Source organism: Orcinus orca, chromosome 1 (genome assembly GCF_937001465.1).
Source record: "Orcinus orca chromosome 1, mOrcOrc1.1, whole genome shotgun sequence".
In the NCBI taxonomy this organism is placed as follows: Eukaryota; Metazoa; Chordata; class Mammalia; order Artiodactyla; family Delphinidae; genus Orcinus; species Orcinus orca.
The window spans coordinates 91,857,040-91,883,947 of record NC_064559.1 but is presented as its reverse complement, the minus strand read 5'-3'; the positions used below and the strand labels follow the sequence as shown (position 1 = coordinate 91,883,947).

Below are 26,908 nucleotides of genomic sequence, written 5' to 3'. Positions count from 1 at the left end.
GAACCTCAATAGCGACTCAATTATCAGAATAGATAGAGCTCAAAACGTTACATTTGAAATTACTCAACAAGAAAAACGAAAAGAAAAAAGAATGAAAAAGAATAAAGAAAGCCTGTGGAAATCATGGCGTATGATCAAGCAAAAGAGTGTACTCATTCTGGAAGCCCCAGAGGAGCAGTGGGCAGAAAGCTTATTTAAAGAAATAATGACAGAAAACTTTCTTAATCTGAAAAGGGAGAAAAGCATCCAGATCTGTGAAACCCAAAGAACCTCAAATAGATTAAATATAAAGAGAACATTGCCAAGAAACTTCAAAATCAAATTCTCGTAAGTCAAAGACAAAGAGAGAATTCTGTCGAGAGCCCGTGGTAAGATATTCAGGACTTTTGCTACCTGGTTGTTATACTATTGGCAGCTTGAAGGGCCATAATGGAAGTATTTACCTCATGGAAATCAGCAAGCACTACAAATCAGGGTTTTCTGTTTGTTTGTTTGTTTTTTTAAAGGGACAGTAGGTTAACCAGCTTTACGACTGAACTGATGGTTCCTCAGACACAGTATAGAGACCGAACATCTATCAAGTATGGCTGGTATTCAGAGAAAAGGAAGAATCATTGCATGATGAGGTCCGAGTAGGACAGCAATGAAAAGTAAGAGTCTGTAGGTGGTTCAGGAAACACGGCAGAGACTGTGGGAAGAGCATTTCAAATGGAGGGGCAGCACATTTGGAGCGCGGCACAGAGGTGGCGAGGAATGTCGTGTGTGCGCACCTGGAACGGAGGGCCATGCTGGGCACATCATTCTCCATCATGAGAGGCTGGCACGGGATGGCATCCTGAGAGCAAAGTGTGCTCTGCAAGGGAGGGGTCTGGATGGATCCCAGCAACCTACCAGATGGGCTGGGGGTGGGGCACTCACAACTGTCCATCAGGCACGACCCAGAGGCCCAGGGCACAGTATACTGGAATGGGAAGGGGGAGACCAGGGCCCCATCAAGAAGGAAGAGTGCTAATATGAACCCAGCGTGAAACCAGCTCAAATCAGCTGGCACTGCACTAGGTGTAGCCACTTAATAGAACAGACACATTCACTGGACAATAGAGGCAAGAATGGCCTTAAGGAGTTTGATTCAGTTTCAGTACTAAGTAAAAAAAATACAAATGTATCAACATTTAGTTGCGTACATTTTCTCAGAGCCCTACTATGCAGTGTCAAAAGAACTGGTTGAAAAGAAAACATTCCATCCTTTTAACCCAGGTGCATTGCGGTCCTGGGTACAATAAAAACATTTACTGGTATGTGTGTTTAATGCCCTCTGTTGGACACCCCCTTGAGCCTCTCTTCAGACCCTCTTCCCTAACTGCTGCAACCGGCTTCATGGAGGTCTGACTGGACAGCCCTCACCTCAGACTTCACCACTCACCTCCCAGCTCCTTCTTTGTTGATGCTGTGCTTTGGGTCACCTGTATTGGTGACCAGCTGACTCCACTCATGCTTAACTCTGCTTGTGCTTCACTCCTGCTTCCTGCTTCCTTTCTTCTCCTCTGTTAAATCTTTCACTCAGTTCTGCTGTCTGAGGAAACCAAGAGGAGACGTGTACTAACCGAATGACTTAGTATCTGGTAGACATAAATAAGAACAACAGAGATCTTAATGACTGACCTACCTACCAGGAATAGATTGATGGATAGAAAACTTTCTTAGTGAAAAGCCACAAGTAGTAGGTTTGTTCTGATCCTCAGATTTCCAAATTCCCCTAACCCAGACCTATGTGCTAAAGTTTGGATAACATGCAACATACTCACCATAATTTGGAAGAGAGAAAATTTCAAAGTTTGTTGGTTAAGATGTACAAGATGTTGGTTAAGATGTTTTAGTGGGTATAAAAAATATCTTGTTTGGGGTATATTGGTAACAATTTGCTCAGAGCTGAGGCACAAATACCATTGGAAGGAGGAAAATAGTTACATCACCAAACACAATGCCTGGAAATCTCTGACATCACTAGTCTAAGTAAGTCTAAGAATTACTTGCTTATTTTCTATTGAATTTCATGGGTAACTCTTTTTCCACACTGCTTCAGAAGTATACACATTTAAAGTTTAATAAGTAACTTTTTGGAGGGTATTTTTTAATGCTCTCTGCACAATGTAAAGTGCTTTAACGGGTTATCAGTTTTAAGGTTCACAACTCTGATGTGGGTACAGTATTATTATTATTACCCATTTTATAGTTAAGAAAGCTGATATCCAGAGACATAAAATAACTTCCTGAAGGTCGTACAGCCCTTTAACAATATAGAATAGAGCTGGGGATTTAGATCCAGTGGGGGCTGACTCCAAAGCTTGACTCCTAACCCAGTCAACACACTGTCCCACATTTTGATGCCCTGCTATGTTCAGATAGAAAAGTGAAAGATTGTGCAAATATTTGGTGAGTTGGGAATGTGGTAAAACATCAACGGATAGCTCAGAGCCTTACTGCACTTGGGCCAACATGACACCAAGTTAATGGATGAAAGTGAGGAATAAAATCCAAACAGGGCACTGTTTGGTACCCAGATGGGCTTCCCACTGAGTTAAGGTGAATCAGTTTGACTTCGTTTTGTTTCTCATGGATTGAAACAATCAACCAGTTGTCAGGGGTTATACTGATACCAATCAATTTGATTTTAAAATGCACTAAGTCCATTTATGAATGTTCCTAACCAAACTTTTGGCATTTTAATCAATTATTTGACCCAATTAGGATGCAGAAAGAAACCAATTACTATTTATAATTTATCTCAGCTTCTTGTCTAAACTGCTCTAAAATGGTTACTTGATGGCAAGAGCTGCATAGAACTGAGAAAAGGGTCCAGTAACTTATGCCTAAATCACATTAATTTGAGTATTCTTACTTTTGGAAATTATTTTGTTTCTGTCTAGAAAATTGAGTTCCTAGGCAGATCGTGTTCTACTTCTGCAACTGAACTGCCTCTACGTAGGACCATGTACGTACAGAAAGTTCAAAGACTAGATCTTGAGAATGTTAGAAAAAATTAATCTCTCTCCCATTTGTAAGAGTAGGAGAACTGAGGAATCTCACAATCCCTTTTTCTTAATCTTCTCAAAGAGCTGAGATCCAAGAACCTGTGGTTTTTCTTAGTTCTGAGAACACCTAACATTTGAACACCGGGCCTGTTATGTCACAGATCTAGTGAGGGGAGGGGGCCCCAGCTGTAAACCTAATTGGTCAATAAAATGTAGAAGAAAGGGCTGCAAGATTCCTGACTTTATGACGTGACAATGAGCAAACCACGTAACTTCCCTGAGCATCACTTCTCCTCATGTATGAAGCGACACAAGGTTGTCGTGGAGATGGAATAAGATGATACATGCGAACACTGTCCAGGGCTGTACATCTGCAAGAGGAAGATTTTATGTTATCCTCCTGTGCCCAGGACAGGTGATGTACCCAGATAGGAGGCACTTTGGAGGGCACGGTAGGCTGAATAATGGCCCCAAATATATCCACACCCTAAGTACCTGGAACCCGTAAATGTTACCATATATGGCAAAAGAGCCTTTGTTTAAGGTCAGGATCTTGAGATGGGAAGATTGTCCTCTATAACCAGGTGGATCCTAAATGTAAATCGTAAGGTCCTTACAAGAGGGAGCAAAGGGAAACTTGACTACCTACATAAGAGATGTGACAAGGGAAGTGATGGACTGGAGTGATGTGATGAATAAAGGATCGCCAAGGAGTCATGGCAGCCTCTAGAAGGTGGAATGAGGCAAGAGACAGATTCTCTCCTGGAGCCTCCTGGAAGGAACCATCCCTGCTGACGCCTTGATTTTAGCCCTAGAAGACTCATTTCAGACTTCTGACTGCCAGAACTGCTAGAGAATAAACTTGTGTAGTTTTAAGCCACTAAGTTTGTGATCAATGGTTACAGAAGCAACAGGAAACTAATACAGGAACCAGGGATCTGGTTCCCTGTCGCTATTGCTGCTTTCCTGCCTGCCTGCCAAAATGGGATAAACTGCTCTCATGTGCCTTCCAAACATGGAGCTCATGTCATGCTTCCAAGCACACCTTTCTGGATATTGTAGGGTTTCTCTAAGGAAAGTCATTATTCCATTTAACACTAACAGTGCATACAAGGATCCAGCCCAGTTTCTCTCAGGCAAAGGGAATTTACAACAGGTGTAAAGAGGAGACACAGTTAAGAAAAATCCTAAAGTGCTGCCTGTAATACAGGTGGCCGGACCAAACAAATATTCAACCAATTACCCATCCATTGGTCAACATGTTTGAGCAGTTGTATGTGTAGACAGTCACCGTGCAAGTTAACAAAAGAGAACACAGGTTTTCTGAAGAAGGAAGTAGTGTGGGTTAACAGAAAAAATATAGCGAAAAGAAGTCTTGCCTCTAACCCATCAGGAGGCTTTAACTAGTCACAACCTCTCTGAATCTTGGTTTCCTCTTAAGAGTAGGGGTTACACTGTAGGCAATGTTTGTGCTTTTTAAGTGCCTTGCTTGCTATATGAACTTCCCTGAATACCCACAACAATACTATAAGTGAAGTATTGCTATTTCCATTTCAGTGTGAAGAGCCAAGCCCTAAGTTCACCACACCCTCCAACATCGGTACAAGTCTGACGGCAGACGCCACGCTCCTCTCACTGCATCACGGTGCAAAACCATACTCAGCCTTCAAGCTCCCTCTCACCTTTAATGTTCTGCACCTGTCCCTGCCTTTGCCCAAGTAGTTTGTTCCCTCTGCCTAAAATGTACTTACCGGGCTTCCCTGGTGGGCAGTGGTTGAGAGTCCGCCTGCCGATGCAGGGGACACGGGTTCGTGCCCCAGTCCGGGAGGATCCCACATGCCGCGGAGCGGCTGGGCCCGTGAGCCATGGCCGCTGAGCCTGCGCGTCTGGAGCCTGTGCTCCACAACGCAACGGGAGAGGCCACAACAGTAAGAGGCCCGCGTACCGCAAAAAAATAATAATAATAAATAAAATAAAATGTACTTACCTAACCTTTGTTTATCGAAACCCATCATTTAAGACCCAGTTGAAATACCATCCTGTCACTTGGAATGAATTCTCCCTTTGTCACATCTCATAAAAACTTGCATGACATTTGTGACAACATGGATGGACCTGGAGGACATTGTGCTAAATGAAATAAGTCAGATGGAAAAAGACAAATATCATATGATCTCACTTATATGTAGAAATAAATAATAAACACAACAGCAAACCAAGTTCATAGATAGAGAACATATTGGTGGTTGTCAGAAGTGGGGAGAGGGGGTGGGAGAAATGGGTGAAGGAGGGTCCAAAGGCCCAGACTTCCAGTTATAAAATAATTAAGGTATGGGGATGTAATGTACAGCATGGTGGCTATAGTTAATAATACTGTATTGCGTATTTGAAAGTTGCTAAGAGATTAGATCTTAAAAGTCTTCATCACAAGAAAAAAATTTTTTGTAACTATGTATGATGATGGATGTTAACTAGACTTACTGTGGTGATCATTCTGCAATATATAGAAATACTGAATCATTATGTTGTACCCCTGAAACTCATATAATGTTATATGTCAATAGTATCTCAAATTTTGAAAAGCGTGTCAACATTTTCCATTTTGTGCTCTTTATGAACAAAAGCAATGGTGAGAGCCTTGTTCACCATTGAGAAGTCTGGAAAACTAAAATGTGATTGTATGTTATAAAGATGGAGATATTCTGAAAAGTGAGGCAAAGCAAGGATTTTGACAAGGGACAGTGTCTCTGGGAGGGTGAGAATGAACACCTTTAGGAATAAAAAGAAAGGATGTTAACTGAGAACTCAAGGGAAACCTTGAGGAGAGCCACCTTGCGTTCTGACTCAATTTCTCCCGCACTCTTGGTGGGAATGAAGAACGGTAGAGCCACTATAGAAGACAATTTCAAGGCGCCTCAAAAACTTAAAAATAGAACTACCCATATGACAGCAATCCTGCTTCTGGGTGTGTATCCAAAAGAATTGAAATTGAGATCTTAAGAAATATTTGTACTCCCAAGTTCATTGCAGCATTATTCACAATTGCCGAGAGATGTAAAGAACCCAAGTGTCCATCAACAGATAAATGGATAAAGAAACACACACAATGGAGGGCTTCCCTGGTGGCGCAGTGGTTGAGAGTCCACCTGCCGATGCTGGGGACGTGGGTTCGTGCCCCGGTCCAGGAAGATCCCACATGCCGCGGAGCAGATAGGCCCGTGAGCTATGGCAGCTGAGCCTGCGTGTCCGGAGCCTGTGCTCCGCAACGGGAGAGGCCACAACAGTGAGAGGCCCGCGTACCGCAAAAAAAAAGAAACACACACAATGGAATATTATTCAGCCTTAAAAATTAAGGAAATTCTACCTTTTGCAACAATGTGGATGAAACTGGAGGACATTATGCTCAGTGAAAATAAGCCAGTAACAGAAGGACAAATACTGCATGATTCCACTTATATGAGTTATCTAAAATAGTCAAAAGTATAGAAGTAGAAAATAGAAAGGTGGTTACCAGGAGCGGGGCTGGGGAGAATAAGGAGTTGTGCAGTGGATGTAAGGCTAAAGTTATACAAGATGAAGAAGTTCGAGAGATCTGCCTTGTAACATAGTATCTCTAGCTGACAATACAGGGTTGTGCGCCAAAAAAATTTAAGAGGGTAAATCCCATGTTGAATGTTCTTACAACACACACACACACACACACACACACACACACAAGGGGCACAAGGAAACTTTTAGAGGTGATAGATGTTTATTACCTTGATTCTGGTAATGATGTCTGGTGGTGTATACAAATGTCCAACCTCATTAAGTTGTATACATTAAATATGTGTGTTTTTTTTGTCTTCAGTTATACCTCAATAAAGCTGTAGAATAATTAAAAATTTTTGTTCCTCTGTAGGATTGAGAGTGAAAAGAAAACCACAAAACTGGGAGAATATATTTGCAATGTATATAAGCAAAGGATTACATCCAGATGACTAACAGTATTCTACATATCAGTACAAAACAATCTTTAAAAAGGATCACTCACCTGGGCACTTCACAGATGAAACAGAAACAGCTGACACACATGTGAACATTATGCTTAAGCACATTAGTAAGCAGAGAAATGCAAATGAAAATCACAACCAAACACTCCAATTTTTTAAAAAATTAGCATTCTGAATAAAATACATGTAACTTGTAAAAGGCAAATGGCATGTATAATTATGTTGGGAAATACTTTTACTTTCCCAAATGGAATTCTCAAGGGGTTCCCTGCCACCACTGAGAACTTCTACACAGTAAACTCCATGAAAGGGATGGTGTTTTTTTTCTCCTCATTATATTCTCAGCACCTATAATGCCTGGCACTTAGCATATACTCATTAAATATTTGATGGAAGGGAGAGAGAAAGGAAGGGAGGAAGGGAGGAAAGACTGAGAGCACAGATTATGTCCTAGGTGCTTGCACGTTTAGGGCCTTAAATCTCAAATCTGTAGTTTGTGGAGATGAAATCCTGAGACTAAGTCCAGGCCCTAAATTTCAGAACCTTAGGCAAGTCAATTAAGCAGCGGGAATCCATTTCCCCAGTTTAAAGGGAACAGGCCCCATCACATGGTGGTGGTGAGGATCAAGGGCAGCTCTGCTTGGAAAGTGGCTGGTCACCTACTAAAGGTCCCCAAATGCTTTGGCCCCAAGGTCTTAGACCTCCCTGTAAACATGTTTCTGGATCATTTGCCTCCAGGGCTATAAACCCCTCCCCTCCTTCTGGCTACTGTCTGTACCGCTTGAATGGCAGACAAAATCTTTTGCAAAGATAAGGATGCAGAAAGGGTGTTGACAATAAGCTTCACTGGCCTCATGGGAGCAGGCAGGTCCTGTATCGCTGAATGAACGTGAATGAAGACTGTGATGGGGCAGAGATACCTGTTTCCCTTGGGGGCAGAGTCAGGTCATGCATGGGCCCAGGTCAAGAAACTGAGAGGGCCTTCGGGGCTGGGGGTGGGCTGCAATCTAAATCCATTGTTCACCTTAGGGGAAAGGCCTTCCCTTTCTGACTCTCCCCCTCCCAACCCAGTCTAAAAGGTTGGAGGTTTAGGAATGTTATCCAACCTGGGCTTAGCCACAGTAGCAGGCAGCTGGGCCACTAGGGACACAAGGACAGGAAGATGGCCTTTCCATCCATACATGTCAGAAGAATTGGGGCAGCCCTCCCAGGGCCACAACAGCAGGAGAAGCCCACATGCCCCAAGGCGGTCTACCTGAGACCAGTGGCTGGCAGAGACACTGCTGGAACACCGGTCCCACCACCCCTCCCGGCTAGCAGGCGGCACCAGTCCCAGGTCAGCACGTGTGCTTCGGACGCAAAGGGCGGGGAACTGGGACAGGGCTGAGAGACTTCTAGGATCAATGGGACTCAGGCTGCCGTGGGTGGCACAGCAACAACTGCTGTAGCCAAAAGTCCCCAGGAGGGTGGGATATAGTGACACTTAGAGGGTGGAGTCAGCCCTGAGTGCACTGAAGGGTCAAAAAGAGATAGCAGTGATGGATAATAACAAAAAGATAAGAACCACATTTTCCTGGACGATCATTATGTGCCTGGCATGTTACATGCTTGTGTTCTTAATCCTTGCAGTCACCTTAGGTACAGAAACTGGCATCATGACCGTTCTGCTGAGGCATAGTCTCTCAAGGTCACACGAGAGTGCAGTCCAGAGCCAGTCTTATGAGCTCAGGGTGTCTGACTCTCTACTGCTCACTCCCTACTGCTCTTATGCCCACTGAGAACAGAAATCTGTTTCTGTGGTTGGTTTTCTGATCTGAGACCACTGTGTGTCAGGCCCTGAGCTCTTATGAAGCCAAGGCCAAGGCAGAGCTGCAAGAGAGACAGGCCAAACCATTTCATTTTGGCATATATTAACCCCTATAAGTCCTGGCACCAGCTAGGGGTCAGACGTACAAAAGTGGAGGACAGACCGGGTCCCACCTCCTGTAGCCCATGACACAGTCCAGTGGAGGCTCCAAGAGCCTGAAAAAGGGCAGAGGCCTGGACATGGAAGGAGGGGCAGTGGACCTCCTGGAGGACATGATAACTAATTTGAAACCTGAAGGATGAGTAAGTTAGTCAGGTGTGCGGTGGTGGTAGGATGCTGTACGACAAATAACCTAGGCCAAAACCTGGAGACGGGAGAAGGTGCAGCAGGCTGGGTGATTGGAGGTCTGGGGATGAGAACTTGGAGGGCACAGGGAAGGGGGAGAAGACGAGGCTGTGGATGCTGAAAGCCACAGCGATGGTGTCCAGTTTGCCTTTAGAAAGATCACTCTGGCTTCAGGGCACACATAGGGAAATAGCAGCCTTCCCTGCTTGCATGGACAGTGGGATAAACACCATTGTTATTATGGATGCAGGGGTGGGGCTTAAAAGTAGAGTCCGGGAAGGGTCTAGAGCAGCAGTCCCCAACCTTTTTGCCATCAGGGACTGGTTTTGTGGAAGACAATTTTTCCACGGACGGTGGGGTGCGGGGGTATTGTTCAGGTCGTAATGAGAACGACGGGGAGCGATGGGGAGCGGCAGATGAAGCTTCGCTCGCTCGCCCGACACTCACCTCCTGCTGTGTGGTCTGGTGCCTAACAGAGGGGTTGGGGACCCCCTGCTCTAGAGAAGCCTGGCAGAGCCTCCTTCTACTGCACTGCAGGACGCACCAAGGCCCTAGAGCACACTGCTTGGAGAAAGATGGACCAGGGCTTTTGGCTAGAGGCGCAAGGGGCAAGAACCCACAACCTGCCTTGTATTGACCCATGTGCCCTTGACAGAAGCATCCACAAGCAGACACCACCCTGGGGCTGGCAGGTTCAACCAGGGCAGGGGGCAAGCCCAGAGCAGTTGTTGGGACAGCTGTGTCTCGTGTCACTTTCCCTCCAACCCATCCTCCCCACTGCTGTCAGAGTCCCCACTGCTGTCAGAGGTATCTGGTATAAAACATAGCCCCTCATGTCACTGGTCTGCTTAGTGCTCTTAAGGAAATTGTTGGTAACACCGCTGAAGCCTTCACCTGATTCAAGGAAGTAGCCCCACATTGAACTAGTAGTCATTGCATTCTTCACTTCCTCACACTCCCATTTATTTAAAAGCCACTTTCATTTAAGAACGTTATAGATGAGGGACTTCCCTGGTGGCACAGGGGTTAAGAATCCGCCTGCCAATGCAGGAGACACGCGTTCAAGCCCTGGTCTGGGAGAATCCACGTGTCGTGGAGCAACAAAGCCCTTGCGCCACAACTACTGAGCCTGTGACCTAGAGCCCGCGAGCCACAACTACTGAGCCCGCATACCTAGAGCCCATGCTCTACAACAAGAGAAGCCACTGCAATGAGAAGCCTGCGCACCACAACAATGAGTAGCCCCCGCTCGCCGCAACTGAAAGCATACATGCAGCAACGAAGACCCAACGCAGCCAAAAATAAATAAATAAACTAATTAATTGTTTTTAAAAAGTTGATGATTTCATCTAACAGATATTTAACAACAACAAAAAGGATGTAATAGATGAGCCAGTAAAAATGGTTAATTTTATTAAATCTCAGCCCTTGAATACAGGTCTTTTTAAAGATTTGGTGTGATGCTATGGGAAGTACACACAAAGTGCTGCAGCTGCTTACTGATGGATGACGTTGCATCGCACAAAGCTCTTATGTGATTGTTCAAGGTGCGAGCTGAACAAGCTGCTCTTCCTGCAGGATACCATTTTTACTTGAAAAAGTGACTGACAAACAATGGTTATGCCAATTTAGGTATTTGTTAGACATTTTCTCAAAAATGAGCAAAGTGAATTTTTCAACTCAAGGGGAACAAACAGACAATTTTTGTTGCCAATGATAAAATTCGAGCGTTCAAAAGAAAATGAGACCCTTGAAAACTCCCATGTACTTGAGAGCTTGACAGCTCCCCGGTCCTCAAAGACTGCTCTGATGAGATCGGTGGTGATATTAACAAATGTGATGTTGAGTATGGTGTAATGAAATGTGTCAACGCTGGGAAGAGTTGTCTAGCTCAGAGAATCAATAGTTTCCAAAAGACCAAGGAACGATGTCACAAAATGAACCATGGATTTAAAAAATCTATTCGAAGTGCAAGATTGACCCTTGAATTTTTAAAAATAAACTTTATTTTTTAAAGTTTGTTTCCCTGAAGTATAGTTGATTTACAGTGTTGTGTTAGTTTATGCTATAGAACAAATTGATTCAGTTATATATATATATATATTCTTTTTTCATATTCTTTTCCATTATGGTTTATTACAGGATACTGAATATAGTTCCCTGTGCTATATAGTAGGACCTTGTTGTTTATCCATTCTATATATAATAGTTTGCATCTGCTAATCCCAAACTCCCAATCCATCCCTCCCCCACCCCCTCTCTCCCTTGGCAACCACAAGTCTGTTCTCTATGTCTAAAAAAAACCTTCATTTTTTATAACAGTTTTAGATTTAAAGAAAAATTATGAACTCAGCGAGTTCCTACATAACCTGTGCCCAATTTCCCCTATTATTAACATCTTGTACTATCATAGTACATTTGTTGTGATTAATGAACCAATATAGACACATGATTATCAACTAAAGTCCATTCTTTATTCAGATTTCTAGAGTTTTCACCTAATTAACTTTTTCCGTTCCAGGACCCCATGCAGGATATCACATTACATTTCATCACTATGGCTCCCCTTGCTCTGACGACTCCTCAGACTCTCCTTGTTTTTGATGACGTTGATAGTTTTGAAGAACATCGGTCAGGTATTTTGCAGAATGTTCCTCAGTTGAATTTGTCTGACATTTTTCTCATGATTCGACTGGGGTTATGGGTTTGGGGATAAAGACCACAGAAGTGGTATTTTCATCACATCATATCAAAGATATATACTGTCAACCTGATGTGTGACTGTTAGGTTCGTTTTAGTCACCTGGCTGAGGTAGTGTCTGTAAGGTTTCTCCACCATTGAGTTACTCTTTTCTCTATTTTCATACTGTACTTGTTGGAAGGAAATCGTTAACTGCAGCCCACACCTAAGGAGTGGGGAGTTAAGTTCCCCCTCCCAGCAGGCAGGGTACGCATATAAATTATTTGAAATTGTTCACACGGGAGATTTCTCTTTTCTCCTCCATTTATTTGTTTATTCAATCATTCATGTATATATATCAATATGGATTCATACTTATTTTATACTTTGGGTTATAATCCAATACTTCTTTATTAACTTTGCTGCTTAAGTTTTTCTAGCTTTGGCCACTGGCAGCTCTTTCAGTTGACTTCCGTGTCCCTTTGATGTACCCCCATCATTGTGTGTGTGTGTGTGTATGTGTTAAGGATCATCTTGTAGATATCCTGCCCCAGTCCTACTAGAATCGGTCATTTCTCCTAGGATCCCCAGTTCCTTGTATTAGAGAATGGTATTAGAAACCAAGATCTAGGTCCTAGGTACTAATGGTATTTAATGTAACAGACAGCATGGTTTCAGATTCAAATAACCTTTAAGGAACTACAACTTGTCAAGTTTGGGAGTAACAGGAAAGAAGAATAGCCACATAATCTTAAAAAGGCTATTAAAATACTGCTCCCTACAAACACATATTGATGTATCTGCATGAAGCCAGATTTAACAGACTGAGTGCAGAAGCAGATATGAGAGTCCAGCTGTCACTGTGAAGCCAGACGTTAAAGAGATGTGAAGAGTGTAAAACAAAGGTAATGGCAAATTATTTTTCTTTTGGAAAATATAGTTATTTATTTTTGTGGTATTTATGTTAACGTGTAATAGTTTATTATGATTATTTTAAAGGAGCTAATAAATATGTTACATTTTTCTTGGTTTAAATTTCTAAGATGGTAAATCCCAATACATACAGTCACATAAACAAAAGTTTGTTTTTTTTTTTACGGTACACAGGGCTCTCACTGCTGTGGCCTCTCCCGTTGCGGAGCACAGGCTCCAGACGTGCAGGCTCAGCGGCCATGGCTCACAGGCCCAGCCGCTGTGCAGCATGTGGGACCTTCCCGAACCGGGGCACAAACCCGTGTCCCCTGCACCGGCAGGCGGACTCTCAACCACTGCGCCACCAGGGAAGCCCAACAAAAGTTCTTTGAGTTTCTTAATAATTTTTAAACGTGTAAATGGGCTCTGAGACAAAAAGGTTTGAAAGCTGCTGGCCTAGCCACAGCAGATGATTGTCATCTCTCTCGAGCCTCTTTCACCTTCCCTGCACCCTTGCCTACCTCTGATCACGCTGGTGCTTAAACCCAGAACACCATTCCTCTCCTGGTCTCCAGGCCAACTCCCTCTCACCTCCCAAGACACAACTTGAATATCTTATGCAAAGCATTCCCCGAGTCCCCAGGCAGATTTAAGTTTGCCCTGTCCTATATTCCCATGCTCCTTGGTACAAATTTCTATTTCAATGTGTGTCTTGTACTGATTGTAATTTTGTGTACCCGCTTCTCTTTTGAACAAGGGCAGGGGCTCATGTGATTCATCATTATACACTGATGCAGAATGTAATGCCAGGCACATATTTGGAGCTCAGATATGTTTGCTGAAGGAATAAATGAACAGCTGACCCAGTGACACCCATCTCTTCTGGTGACTGAGCAGGCCCCCCTGCTGGCTTTACATCTGAATGAAATATATCTTTCTCCATTTTTCTAGGGCAAAGGCTAAATATTTACGTCTTGCAAATTTCATTTAATTCAGCGAATAGTTTTCAAATGTCTGGTATATTCCAGGCACTGTGCTAGGAATTAGAGGTAAGAGGTGTGGAGATGATGTCTAGCAGGAAATAACTGGTCATTTTGATGTTTGTCCCTGATATGTCTTCCCTAGTTAAGGGCATCCAGGACCAGTTGACATAGAACAGTCAGCTGCATAAATAGGCCAAGGAGCAAGCAATTACCCAGTGAATTCAAAAACTGTAGGTAGCTACCCTAAGGCGTGAAGTGTAGAAAAGATTTTATACTGGCTGGTGGTCAGATTTATCCAGATTCAACAACCATGTGCTATGATTCCTCTTGAATAATGATACACAAACATGACCAAGTCCTTGTTCTCTCAATATTTTAGCATTTTCTTTTTGGCAAATATGGGGTAAAAGGAGGTAGAAAGAAGAAAAGAGAGAGATGATGCAAGAAAATTAGAGAATTCAACTGACGGTGCCCTTAGCCAGTAACACGAGGGAAATGCTAACACGTTGCATTTGCAATGGAACAGCATTTTCAGATATTTCAAGCTAGAACTGCAGCATCTTCCTTTTCGCCACTCACTGGGTATTAGAAATTTTTTTGGCCCAAATTATCTACATGTGTGTTGTCTGATACAGTAGACACTACCCACATGTGGCTATCAACGAGCCGAAACGTGGCTAGTGGGACATGTTGAAAAATAATATTTTGAATATATGGGATTTAATAAAATATATCATTAAAATTAATATCACCCATTACTTCTTACTTTTCTTTTAAACATGGCTAATGGAAAATTTTAAAACCCACGAGTGGCTCATATTATATTCCTAGTGGACACTGCAGTATACTGTAGCCTCACTTCACCGTCTGATGTTCAGGTTAGCAGAGGCCCTGGTTCGAGTCATTTCTCTGCCCCATAATGACTGTTCACTTGGCTAGAAACCCCTCCATTTAACTCCAAGCCAAGGTCTCTGCCTGCCTTTGCAAAGTGAGGTAATTAACATAAGATCACTCAGAGCAGACTCTTGCCCTCTCCTGATAATATCACGTGGAACTCCCCACCTGAAAGATAATCTCCCAGCAAATCTCAGCCTGGCCATCGGGCAAGATCTGAGGACAAAAGAGGGGTTGTTGATGGAATGTCCCAATCCCCAGAGGAAGGTCAATTCCGAATTCATCCTTTCTCCTCGCTGCACCCTCCTGCACCTGAGGAGACCTTCATTTCCCTTGGAATCTCCCCCCAGAAGACCCCCACCTCTGAGCCTGTCCAGCTTACTGCTCTGCAGTAACAGTTGTCAGCGGCAGCCCTGGAATCACGGCAGGCATGGAGCAGCCTCCCTGGAGAAACTCCCTCTGAGCCGTTCCCCTGGCCGGGCTGGATCCCAGACGCGAGCCTGACATCTCACAAAGGCTGGTTCGAACCCAGTTCCGTGTTCTGTGTTTGTATTCATCAAAGGCAATCTTCCTCCACAAAGGAAGACGGGACGTGGTAAGATCTACTTGGTGTTGCCGATTTTAAAAGGCATCCCCATGTTTCTAGTCACTCAGGTCCAAAAGGTCTTTAATCTCTCTCTCTTCTTCCCTTGTCTGATCAGTGATCAAGTCCTGTGACGTCCGCCACGAAATCCTTCCCCCGATTAGTACCCTTTCTGCCCTTTCCCATCCCCCTACACCAGGCCATTACTTTGCCCAGAGTGACCACAATAATTGCCCCCAGATTAAATGCTGCTACTGATCTCATGCTTCTACGCCTCATACCAATCTGGCAACCGGGCATCTTTATCCCCATTGAGTGATAAGAAACAGGTTTGAGGGGGAAAACGTGTGGCTGGAAGTGGCAGAATGACAAAGCAAGCATATCTGAATCCAAAGTGCTCTTGTGCTCTTTCTACACTGGTTTCCCCATCACCGTGGAATGAGAAAGAGAGAACCGAGGTCATATCTGTCTAAGTTGTGTCTGTTTCTCCATTGGTCAATGTCTGAATGAAAAGTGAAAAGTTCAATCCATCACCCTAGGTCTTCCGAACATCTGACTGTTGGGGGTTGTAGGGACCCAGCTGGCTGACATGTTTGGAGTCCTGACTTGTTGGGATCTATACTTTAGGTCTCTGTTTTGTATTGCTGACTGTATTTTGTTTTGTATCTATTTGTCTCATATAGATTGTTAAATAAACTGTCAAATATTTTCCTAAATAAATATACTAAAAATACTTAATAATATGCCATGCCTCCTTACTAACCTTTAAACTTTATGAGAATGGAAGCTGTGTCTATCTTTATGGCATCCCATAGCAGTGTCTCTTTCTCGTAGATGCTCAGGAGATGTTTGTTGAATTGAAAAATTTCTAATGCCTGGTAGATGAGGTCCCAACCGCTAAGGAAGCATCTGAGGTCCTTCCCAGCCCACAAGGCCATAATTTAATTTCACAGCCTTGGGTCAGCCATTCCCCAACCCCTCTTCCCCTGCCTGCAGTGTTCTAGCCACAATAGAGTTCCCCCCAACACTGTATTCTGCTCTTTCTGGATTGTCCTCCCCTCTATTCCTGGCATTCCCCTCATCTTCCAAGGTCCCAATTAGATATCACCTCCACCGTGATGTCATTGCTAACCCTCCTTCTTCACTTTGCCTCTGTGGAACTCTGCACACACCCTTGCGAAAAGTCCAATTATATCATACGGATTTATTTACAAACCTTTTCTCACCAGCTAGAATTATGCTCTGTGGGGAAGGATTAATTATTTCCAGAACCTAGTGAGGCAGGAAAATATGTGACTCTAAAATATTATTTTATTCTATTGCAGCAGAATTCAATAAAGGCAAATGAGTAAGGATTCAGGACATGGGGGGGAAATGTCTTGATTGAAAACATAATGAAGAAAAGCTTTTTCTCATATTAAAAAGGGATCCCTGAGAGAGATGCGAGAGGGAGGAGATACAGGCATGTATGTATATGTATAGCTGATTCACTTTGTTATACAGCAGAAACTAACACATCCTTGTAAAGCAATTATACTCCAATAAAGATGTTAAAAAAAAAAAAAGGGATCCCTGGCTTGATTAGGAGAAGGAAAAGGGTGGGATACCACATAGGTTTCCTAGTAATGTTATCAGAAGACCCAACAGAAACCACTGCAAGGTGGGTCAGGACCCTGACAGCTATGAAAAAGGTAGATGGCATTGACCATGGTGATGGGCGCCTTGGGTTGACAGCCAACACCAGATGGGCCCCTTTCTCTTAATCTTTGGCTACACTGACCCTGCCCAAGACACAAGACTATAATATGGCCAAGGAGAGGGAAACCCAACCTAGAGGAAAAGGGATTGAAGCTAGACTAGGTTGCCATATAGAAAATAAGACAGATATTCTTCTTATAAAGCTGAGTTTTCAAATTAAAATTCATACTCACTATTCTAGCCTAGTGACTGGCACAGAGATAGCTCTGAAAAAGTTTGCCTAAAACGTTGAGTGGATGAATGAATAAATTTATTTAAATTTGCCATGCAATTGCTAAACTTTTATGGTAGGTCTAATGGGTATTTAATTGTTGGAGTTTTGGGGAATAATAAATAACATCATTGGTTCTGTTTCCCAAGTTTGTGACTAACCAGCAAATATTACAAAGGAATCCGCCAAATGGAGATTTTTTTAAAAATCAGCTTTATTGGTAAATCTAATTAAAGGATGAAGTTTAGATCTGCAGCCACATTCAAGATCCATAACACAATCGCCTTAAATGGAACTGTTCCCCCAACTGCATTTCTGTCCCAGGAACCTTCCACATGGATGAACCAGGAAAACCTAATGCTGAGTCCAGGCCACAGAGAGACACCAAAGACTCACAGACTCAGCAGGGCTGGGCCATGCATGCTCAGCTCCTTTCCCCAAACCACCATTCAGATACTTCATGCAACTCCTTCAGGGAGAAGGAAGTTAGAGGGGAGGAGAGAGGCCAGAAGTGTTTCTCCAGTGGAATTCTCCTCAAAGAAACATGAGACAAAGGGAGCAAAGTTTCCTCTCTAAAATCAATAAATTGTTTGTTATTGGCATGATGTATGATTTGTGATCAATCAACTCCACTTGGCCTCCCAAGTGCCTTAATTCTCTTCCAATCATATTAGATTGGTCCTCCACCCAGGCCTATCTGTTCAAGGCAGAATAAGGTAGACCAGATGCCTTAGGTGTCTTTACATCCTTTTTCCTACTTCAGAGTAGGAGCAAATTTCCTTAGACTAATTAGTTCGGCCTCCTGTTTTCTGCTTTCTCACCCAGATTATAGCAGATGGTTGGAGGAAGCAGTTTGTGTATCACAGGAAATTAAAAGAGCATTTTGCTTCTTTTCAACTCTCATGTCTTCTGGGTCCCCAATACACACAGATATAACCATTCTTAGGATTTGTCCAAATTCTAGTTTAGGGCTAGGATTAAGAGAAAATACCTGGCCAGCCACGAGAGAGTGTGATTTCTGGCCAAATCTCCTCATAAATATGTGTTATATGTGTGTGTGTATACATATTATGTACATACATACGCATATGTAAATACAGGTATTTATACATATATATGCATGTATGTATACATATATATGTGAATAATTTAAATCATGAATATGAATGTATATAAATGATTTTTACAGCTACACTGGTGGCTAAAACTGGGGTATGTAGGAAACAGTGTATAGAATTGCCTGTTCATTCTCTTTCAGGAGGCTGGGTAATCTGAACAAGTTCCACATTGGTTGTAGATGCCCAAATATATGTAAGATATTTAGAGAAATTTGTGATGAGGTGAGCAGATAAAAAAGCCACCTTGACATCCCTTTCTTCAAGGGACAAGAAGACCCAGCTCTAAAGTCTCTGCTTTTTAGATCATCTGTATATTCTAAAATCATAAGACTATCATTCCACCATCTATTTGCCTTGCCTCAGTTGACTCCCATTACCTAGGAATATATTGTCTGGACATTTCACTTTTTATCTACAGAAGGGGAACAAAATGAGCCTAGATTTCTTCCTAAATGGGTTAGGATTAGACTTAACTATGAGTCAAAGAAACACAAAACAACAGTAACTTAAAAAAAGAAAGTTTATTTTTCTCTCATATATACGTTAGAACATAGATAGTTCAGGGTTAGAATGGCAGTGTGTCTCTCAGAAGTCCTCAGGAATCCAGGTTCTTTCTACCTTGTTGTGTCACCATGTGTGGCCTCCATTCACAAATTCATCTCACAACCTCAAGACAGTTGCTCCAGTTCCAGCCATTATATCTGCATTCCAGGCAGGAAGAAGACAGTGACACAGAAGAAGAGGGGAAGGGCACATACCAGTTGTCTTTTAAGAAAGTTACCTCAAAGATGACATATGACACTTCTGCTTATCTCACTGGTCAAGATTTAACCAAATGAACACACTTAACTGAACTGGATTTTGAGAAATGTAGGCTTTATTCCAAGTTACCTTGTACCAGCTAGAAATGGAAGGTATTGCTTTAGGAGAGAATAGATTAAGGGAAATGACTAGCAGCCTCAGCCACACCTTGAAATGGGATATCTTGGATCTGTGTTAGTAAATCACTGGCAACAAGCTCCTGTCACCAATAGCTTCACCATCAACCTCATTCAATGCCTCAAATTCCACCATTAGTCACCCCTCCACTCCAACCAGAATGGCCTCTATGCATCTGTACTTGAACACACCTTGCATCCTTTCCTCTGTACTAGTACGCACTCTGGTCCTTTTGTTTAGAATGTCCTCCCTCTTTCTTGCTACCTTTCTAAATTCTATCCATCTTTGAAGGCTCAGTGCAAGCCCCACCTTCTTGGTAAAGCCTCTTCTCTCCTTACCTTTTCCCAATAACTTCTCTCTTTTCAGAATGCCCAAAGCACACATTACCTATGCCAGTAACCTGACACCTGGAATATATAGGCATATATGTTGAGTTTGTTTGCACATCTTTTACTTTCAACTAGATTGTAGGCTCCTTGTAGGAGGAAAGGTATCATAACTTCTCTGTACCTCTCACCATCCCTGGCATGCATGTGCTTCTAAACTTCTGAGTATCTTGACACTTAGAAGTCAGGGCTGGGGGAACAACAGAAAACTGAAATCTGGGAGAAATAAATTAGAAAATGCACTCCGACCCTAACTAGCTCTACAACCTTGGACTTAATTTCTCTGAGCTACAGGTTTCTCATCTATAAAAGGAAGGAAGTAACACCAGCCCAGGCTAATCCAGAGGGTTGTGGTAAGGACCTCACACACACACACCCTTTGTACAAGGCAAAACACCACACAAATTGTAGGTAAGTAGCTTTGTCAGGGCTTTTTGACTGCAAGCAACTGAAACCAACTCAGGCTAACCTGGGCAAAAAGGGTCTTTATTGGAAGAGCAGGAAAGATTGTTCACAGAATCATAAGGTATCTGGAACTCAGTCTCGGCAACTGTTGGGGAGCAGGGCAACTCTGGGAACCAGACAACAGGAACTGTTTGCCCATCTCATCGGGAGCACCTTCAGAAATGAACTAACTCCAAACAAGTTTCCAACTCTGCGCCACTCTCTCAGATGTCAATCCTGGGAGGAAATTGTTGGCTTAGCTTTGATTATATGTCCCTGCTTCTTGGTTACAGCAACCCAAGTCACCCTGATGGAGAAAGGTCAAAGTCCTGAAGGAAATCAGTGATGTTATCAGTAGAGTGAATGGAGGCTGGATAGCCAAAAAGCAGCAAATGTCCACCATCAGCTTAATAACAGTGTTGATTGAGTGACAGTGGTCCATTCCTTTGACTCTGAAGACATTTTGTATTAAAGATACCATAAGCAACTTCTTTAGGCCTTATCAGTGAACACCTTGGAGGGCATTAGTTCATCAGATTCTTTCCATGCATGGTAGTTAGAATAAGACCTTACAGAAAGGAGATGCAGAACTACATACTTGATGGGGGGAAGGCGCTAGGAGAGATGAAAAAAGACTCAGCTCTATCATCACTGGCTCACAGAAGCCTTCTCTGACCTTCCTGACTAGGTCACACCTCCCTGCATTCTGCTCTCTTATAGCTCTTAGTGTTCTTGGTGGCTCCTGATACTATGCAAGTTAAATTTATTAGCATTTTTGATTATTGATTCTTTCCTCCACTAAGCTGTAAGCTCCACGAGGGCAGGGCCAATGTCTCTTTCTGCTCACCTCTATTTCTATGACCCATCCCAGAGCCTGGCACATTCTAGATGTTCAGTAAATACTTACTGAAGGAATTAAATACATGAATAAATAAGGTGCTAAAAAGGCCAGAGTGATCAGCTGCACAACTATCTAGGGAGGGTCATTCCCACCACAAATCAGGGGCAGGTTCCATCTTTCCCGTCCTAGGCACACGGGGTGACAGGGGGGGAGATTAAAAATAGTGACAGATTAGCTAATGCACCATCCATTAGGGGCTGGGCCACTCCAGTTTTTTTTTTTTTTTTTTCTTCCAGAATCCACCCTTGGAGGGGAGAAGGCCCATCAGGCAGTGGCAGAGGTAATCCACAGCTTCTGAGAGAGGAAATAAGATAGTCTCACTCTGATCCTACATTCACTGTCTGATAATATCACCCTGATTTCCTTCCGGGCCATCCCTGCTGGGAGCATCCACCCAAGCAGAAGCACTGCTCCCCTGGATGCCATGATCCCCAAGTGGTCCAACTGCAGGTGCCTCCTGAGACAAGATATTAAGAAGCCCTCCTGTTTGTACAGCACTGTGGTCTACAAAGAGCTTTCGTAATTACTTCCTTTGATGCTCACCGTGACCAACCTGTAAGACAGGCAAGTGTCACTGGCGCTATTTTACAGATGAAGAAATGCAGGCTCAGAGCCCCGCTCAAGGTTATTTACGGAACTCAAATATGGCATAAACTTCAAGGTTAGGGAATCGCCCATTGTCCACATCATCCACGTGTAGAGGGACTGTATTTTTAGCATAAATGTCTCAAGGCCTTTTTCTTGAGCCCTAAAGATAGCTCTCCCCTTTTTGTCATTGAACAGAATGTTGCAACATGGAAAACAAAGGGATGCAGGAAAACAAGGTATTAACTTGGTTTTTATTCTAGTGAAATCATGTCAGTTTGCAGGTCAACTTGGATTGACTGAATATATTTGGATTTGTATGTGAGGAGATGGGAGAGGGGAGAGAAGGAGAGAAGTACTTTGATTTTACTGGAGGTTCAGTTAAAAATTTATTTTGTCTTTGAGTTTGGAATTGACAAATTCATTCCACTTTCTTCCCATTTTCACTCATGCTAGGTCAACTCAGAACTCTTTTATTCAGCCTGTGGCTCTGGGCTCTCGCTCTCTTCTCAGCCCTAATGTCTAAGGAAGGCCCCAGGTGACAGATGGCTGGAGAAATCACCTATGACCTGACTGCTTCTCCTTGGGGGTCAGAGTTCTTAATGTGTCTTTGGAATTGGAATTTTATCCTCACGCTTCGAAAAAACAAAACAAAACAAAACAACAAACCACTCCCCGACAACCATAAGTCAGGCTATAGAAGACCCACACTGAGATTTTTTTTTGTGTGTGTGGTATGCGGGCCTCTCACTGTCGTGGCCTCTGCCGTTGCGGAGCACAGGCTCCGGACGCACAGGCTCAGCGGCCATGGCTCACGGGCCCAGCCGCTCCGCGGCATGTGGGATCCTCCCAGACTGGGGCACGAACCCGTGTCCCCTGAATCGGCAGGCGGACTCCCAACCACCGCGCCACCAGGGAAGCCCCCACACTGAGATTTAAAGGAGCTCCGGTGAGGCTTGACTAGGAGCCTTCCTCTCAAGTGAAACTGGATGTGTTCTTCTTCTTCCTCAAATGTGGTCTGAGACTCCCAGAAGCCTTTCATCAGTGACCAAACCCCGAGTGCAGAGTCTGGTCCCTGGCACAGCAGCTAACACGTGGGGCACTCACCATGGGCCCAGTGCAAGGCTAAGTGCTTTGCGTGTGTTTTCTCACTCGTCCTCAACGCCCCTCTGAGGTAGCTGGTGACAAGGACCCCGCCTGTCCTTTGGATGAGCAGTCAGAGGCTCAGCAAGGGGAAGTAAGTTGCCCAAAGCCACGCAGTTAGTAAGGGGACGAGCTGGATTTGGATCTAGACACACCCACTTTCAGCTGGAAGGGGAGAGAAAGGAAGAACGGAAACAACCATTCCCCAGTGAAATCTTGGATGGAAGAAAGGTGCCCTTCTCACACAAACTCCCTCCCAGGCCTTTCATGCGAGCACAAATAGAAATTTCTCTTGTGTTGGAGCTATTAAAAAATTGGGAGGAGTGATCACAGCAGGTAGCATCAGCCCGGTTCCTCCACACAGGTACTGAACCCAGCCCTGCAGACTTCTTTGAGAAGTCTGCCAAGTCTAGGCTGACGCTAAAGGAGAAGTAGTTGTCAGGTAGGCACATATGAGGGGTGAAGGTCTCATCCCTAAGCTCTGTCTGGAAAGCTGGAGATGAAACCAGGGCTGGCCTAGTGGAGGTCAGTCTGAGATAGAGGCCTCCTAAGTGGGTTCCACCTGCCCACATCTCTCTCCTTCCAGGCCCTCGTGAGAAGCAGAGCCAGCTTCTACCATGGGGTGGATGAGCCAGGGACAGGGGTGGAAGGGCTGAACAACTGCAGGCGGCTGACCGAACATGCTGGTGCCTCCCCTCTGAGTGTGTCTTCTGGTCTTCCAGCCACACTGTTTCCTGACTCCTTTCCTCCATGAGCATAATCTTTGCCTATTCATACATCGCACTGAAACTTGTTGAGAATGTTGGGAGACTCTATCGGGGAGCCACACTGTCTGTTGCTCTGACCCTGTCCCTGGCAAGGCACCTGCCTTCAGTCCTGTGTGGAGAATCTTTCTCCTGCCCCGTGACTCTGCTCTGATTTCCAAGTAAATGCTCCCACAATGCGTACCACAGCTGCTCTGCCTCGAGTGAACTTGCTGGTGAGGGTGGAGTGTTGCCAGTGCCTCCTTCTGGAGGGGTGTCTGTATAGAGTGAGGTCTCTGAGTCCATCTTGGCAGGAGGGTAAAAGCCGCTTTCTCCTTCTGTTTTGCTGTCGTCACTTAGTCACGCTTTCCCTTCATGCAAAGCTTCCCCCGCTGTTGACAAAACATCCTGGTCCCCCAACCCCCAGCCCATCACCCCTGCCCCTGAATAAACACCAGCTCATTTGTAAGAGGTTTTTAATTTCACCTTGGTATGCCATTAAGGAGTGGAATAAGGATCTCTATTCATTTTCCCTCACAAAATATCTGCTACTTTTCTCCAACTGATCCTCTCACCATGGAAGCCTGCGGAGCCATATAGCATCTGCATGATTTTCACTCAACAGACTGGTTTGGGTTTCTGGGTGGTTTGCATAAATTATAAAAAAGAGCACAAAAATCATACAACATCAACTCTACCATAAGGGGGTGTGTTCCCTCTGGCCGTGCAGAGAGTGATGGAGACAAGTAGCTGTGTCCGAAGCTCTGATGACTGGTGACATCTCTAGGAGTGAGGCCAAACCTGTCCCAGCCTCTCTTGGAGGAGTCCTCCGTCTTCCCCATCAACTCATTCTGGTTTCTCAGGAAGCCTCCTATCACAGAAGTAGCCCATCCTAGCACCACAATTGGAGGACAGGGTGTGGAACTGTCCCTGTGTACAATGGCAACTGGGTCTTCTGTGTTCGGCGGCCCGGAAAGTGAGCCGGAAGGAGGAACCCTGTCTTTCCAACTGGACCCCTTCCGCCTCTGCGAACTCCAAGAGGTTGTTAGCAAACAGAGCGTCTGGAAAAGGAGTCAGCAAACTTCTTATGAAAAGAGCCAGACAGGACAGATAGGAACTATTTCAGGCTTTCTGGTCCAATACAGTCTGTTGCATATTCTTCTCCTCTTTGCTTTTTACAACCCTTTAAAAATGTAAAAACTCTTCTTAGGAGGCAGGCCATAAAACACAGGCCTGCGGGCTGTGGTTTGCCAGCCCCTGGTCTAGAACATGATGATGCCCTGTCCAACCCATCCGTTACAGCCTCCTTCCCATCGAAGGCCTCTGGCATCCCCCCAAGCTGCCCTGAGCTGGTATCTGCAGCGCAGGCTTTGCAGAAGGGACCGTGGCAGGCAGAGTTGCCCTCAGGTTCCTGCTCTGCAGCCCCAGGTATCCTCCTTTGCCAAGTGGCTGGTCTGGTTGTATTTTAAGCAAATATCAGATATTAGTCTCAGCCCTGCTCACGTGTCCTGGGGTTGAATGAAGCCTCAGCGTCCCCAGTGAGGTAGGTATATACTATCAGCCTCGTCTCACACTTGCAGATGGTGAAGTTCAAGAGCAGAAGTGACTTTCCCAGCACTGCCCATCAGCCACATGTCTGAATTTCAAAGAAAGCCGAAGAATCTAGGCTTTACATTTTCTAAGGACATGATCAGGGACTGTTCTGTCCCACCCAAGCCCAGTGATTCCACCTCAAACAGCGCAAGTCCAGAATCCACCAGTGAATACTGTCAACCACACAGAGTTGCTCTCCAGACCTCAGTGACACTCTCTGAAAACAGAATGAACGCAAGCACTCAAAGCTACGGGGCCTCGGTGGAGCAGCGCTCTCTGCCCTGCCTACAAGTCTCTTCAAACTCAAAATAAAGTTTATAAAAGTAAATTATCTCATTTTATAACTTAAGTGCATCAAGCATTTCCTTAAATATAGTTCACACTGAAAATAAAGTTACTTTTTGCTGTACAGTTGGTGTCTGTTATAATTAGGAATAAACTTTGATGATAAAGTATGAAAGGTTACACACTCACGCACACATCTATCTACCTGTCTGTCTGTCTGTCTGTGGGTGTGTGGATGGGTAGACGTATGCACCTCTTGAAAAGAGCTTCCCCAAAAATGGCGGGAAGTTGTTAGGGGTCTCTAGGTATCTAGTTTGCATGAAAATGCCTATATTTAAAATCCCTGTCCTTAACGATAAACACATCTTCATACCTAACACTAAGACTCTTATTAGAAACATTAAACTATGCAATCCGTAATGTATTCAGTCTTTGGAAATGCCGAGCTACACCATATCATTATACAACAGCATCCCGGACAAAACTCCCTCCCCAACCCACCTCTTCCCTGCCTCCCCATCCTAAAGCCAGCTGACCCCTCATGTAACGCGGTTGTTCCAGAATGGGAGCCTAGCCGGAGAACTCGAGGGGTGAACTCAAGAGGTGAAGTAAGAATTCTGCATGGAATACAGGTGGTCAATGGGGTTTCCCACTCTGGACTGCAGGGGCCCGGCTTCTGAGGTTGCTAGGAAGCAGTCACCCAGGTTACTGAGAGAGGTGTCATCACTGTCCAGGTCGTGGAAAAGGGGCTCAGCACCTGAAATGGAGAGGAAACACTGGCATGAGGGTCTGGAAGGAGGGACTCATTCAGTGCTGGGAAATGCAGCGGAATTCAGCCAGCGTGGTCTGAGCACGTCCCCCAGGGGGCGCTTTCTACTGGGTGCTGGGGAGGGGGTGGGGGAGGGTAGAGCTACACAGAAGAGTAGGAGCGGGCATAATCCCTGTCCACAAAAGATCTCCTTAGGGGGGCTCACGTCTACAACCGAAAATAATATGAACTAGGATATAACAAAGTGCTAAACTGAGTGCAGCATAAGCAAATGTCAGAATGTCTAGACAGTGAGGGTGGGAAGTGGGCAAGACACAGCACCACAGGCTGGAGAGACAGGGGCAAGGGCTTCTGGAGGACTTTGGCCACAAAACTGGTTCTTGAAGGAGGGATGGTAAGAAAACAAACATCAGCTCTGAGAGTGATGCACACGAAATCTCCGGTGATAACACCTGTCCTTTCAGATAGCACAAGTATACTGAGTGCCGGCTGTTTCCCCAGATTTGTACTGCAAAGGACAGGGAGGTTAGGTGCCCAGACTCAACTGATTTACATCTTTGACCAAAAAAAAAAAAAAAAAACAGGAGGGCAAACTGAGCAACAGCTGGGGGACCACTGTGACCGGAACCTTGAGGATGTACATTTCACCTCTACTTCAAGTAAACGGGAAAGATGAAAACTGCAGTTTATAAAAATGGTCATGTGGCTTTACTTATTCATTTTACTGAAGGATTCATCACAGGAGTCCTTTATGTAACAAGACCCCCAGGACTCTGAAAATGTAAGAATTTGCAAAAAAACCCAA

At 44.3% G+C, this 26,908-nt stretch overlaps 1 protein-coding gene across 1 annotated transcript in view; it reads right to left on the bottom strand.

The window, feature by feature from the left end:
* Positions 1-21,070: 21,070 nt before the first annotated feature.
* The window catches only part of LMX1A (LIM homeobox transcription factor 1 alpha), a 54,313-nt gene continuing 48,475 nt past the window's right edge, over positions 21,071-26,908 (bottom strand). Inside the window, exon 7 of the mRNA XM_049709952.1 lies at positions 21,071-26,091. Coding sequence (XP_049565909.1) covers positions 25,931-26,091 — 161 coding nt within the window. The 3' untranslated portion in view covers positions 21,071-25,930. The remainder of the gene's footprint in view (positions 26,092-26,908) is intronic.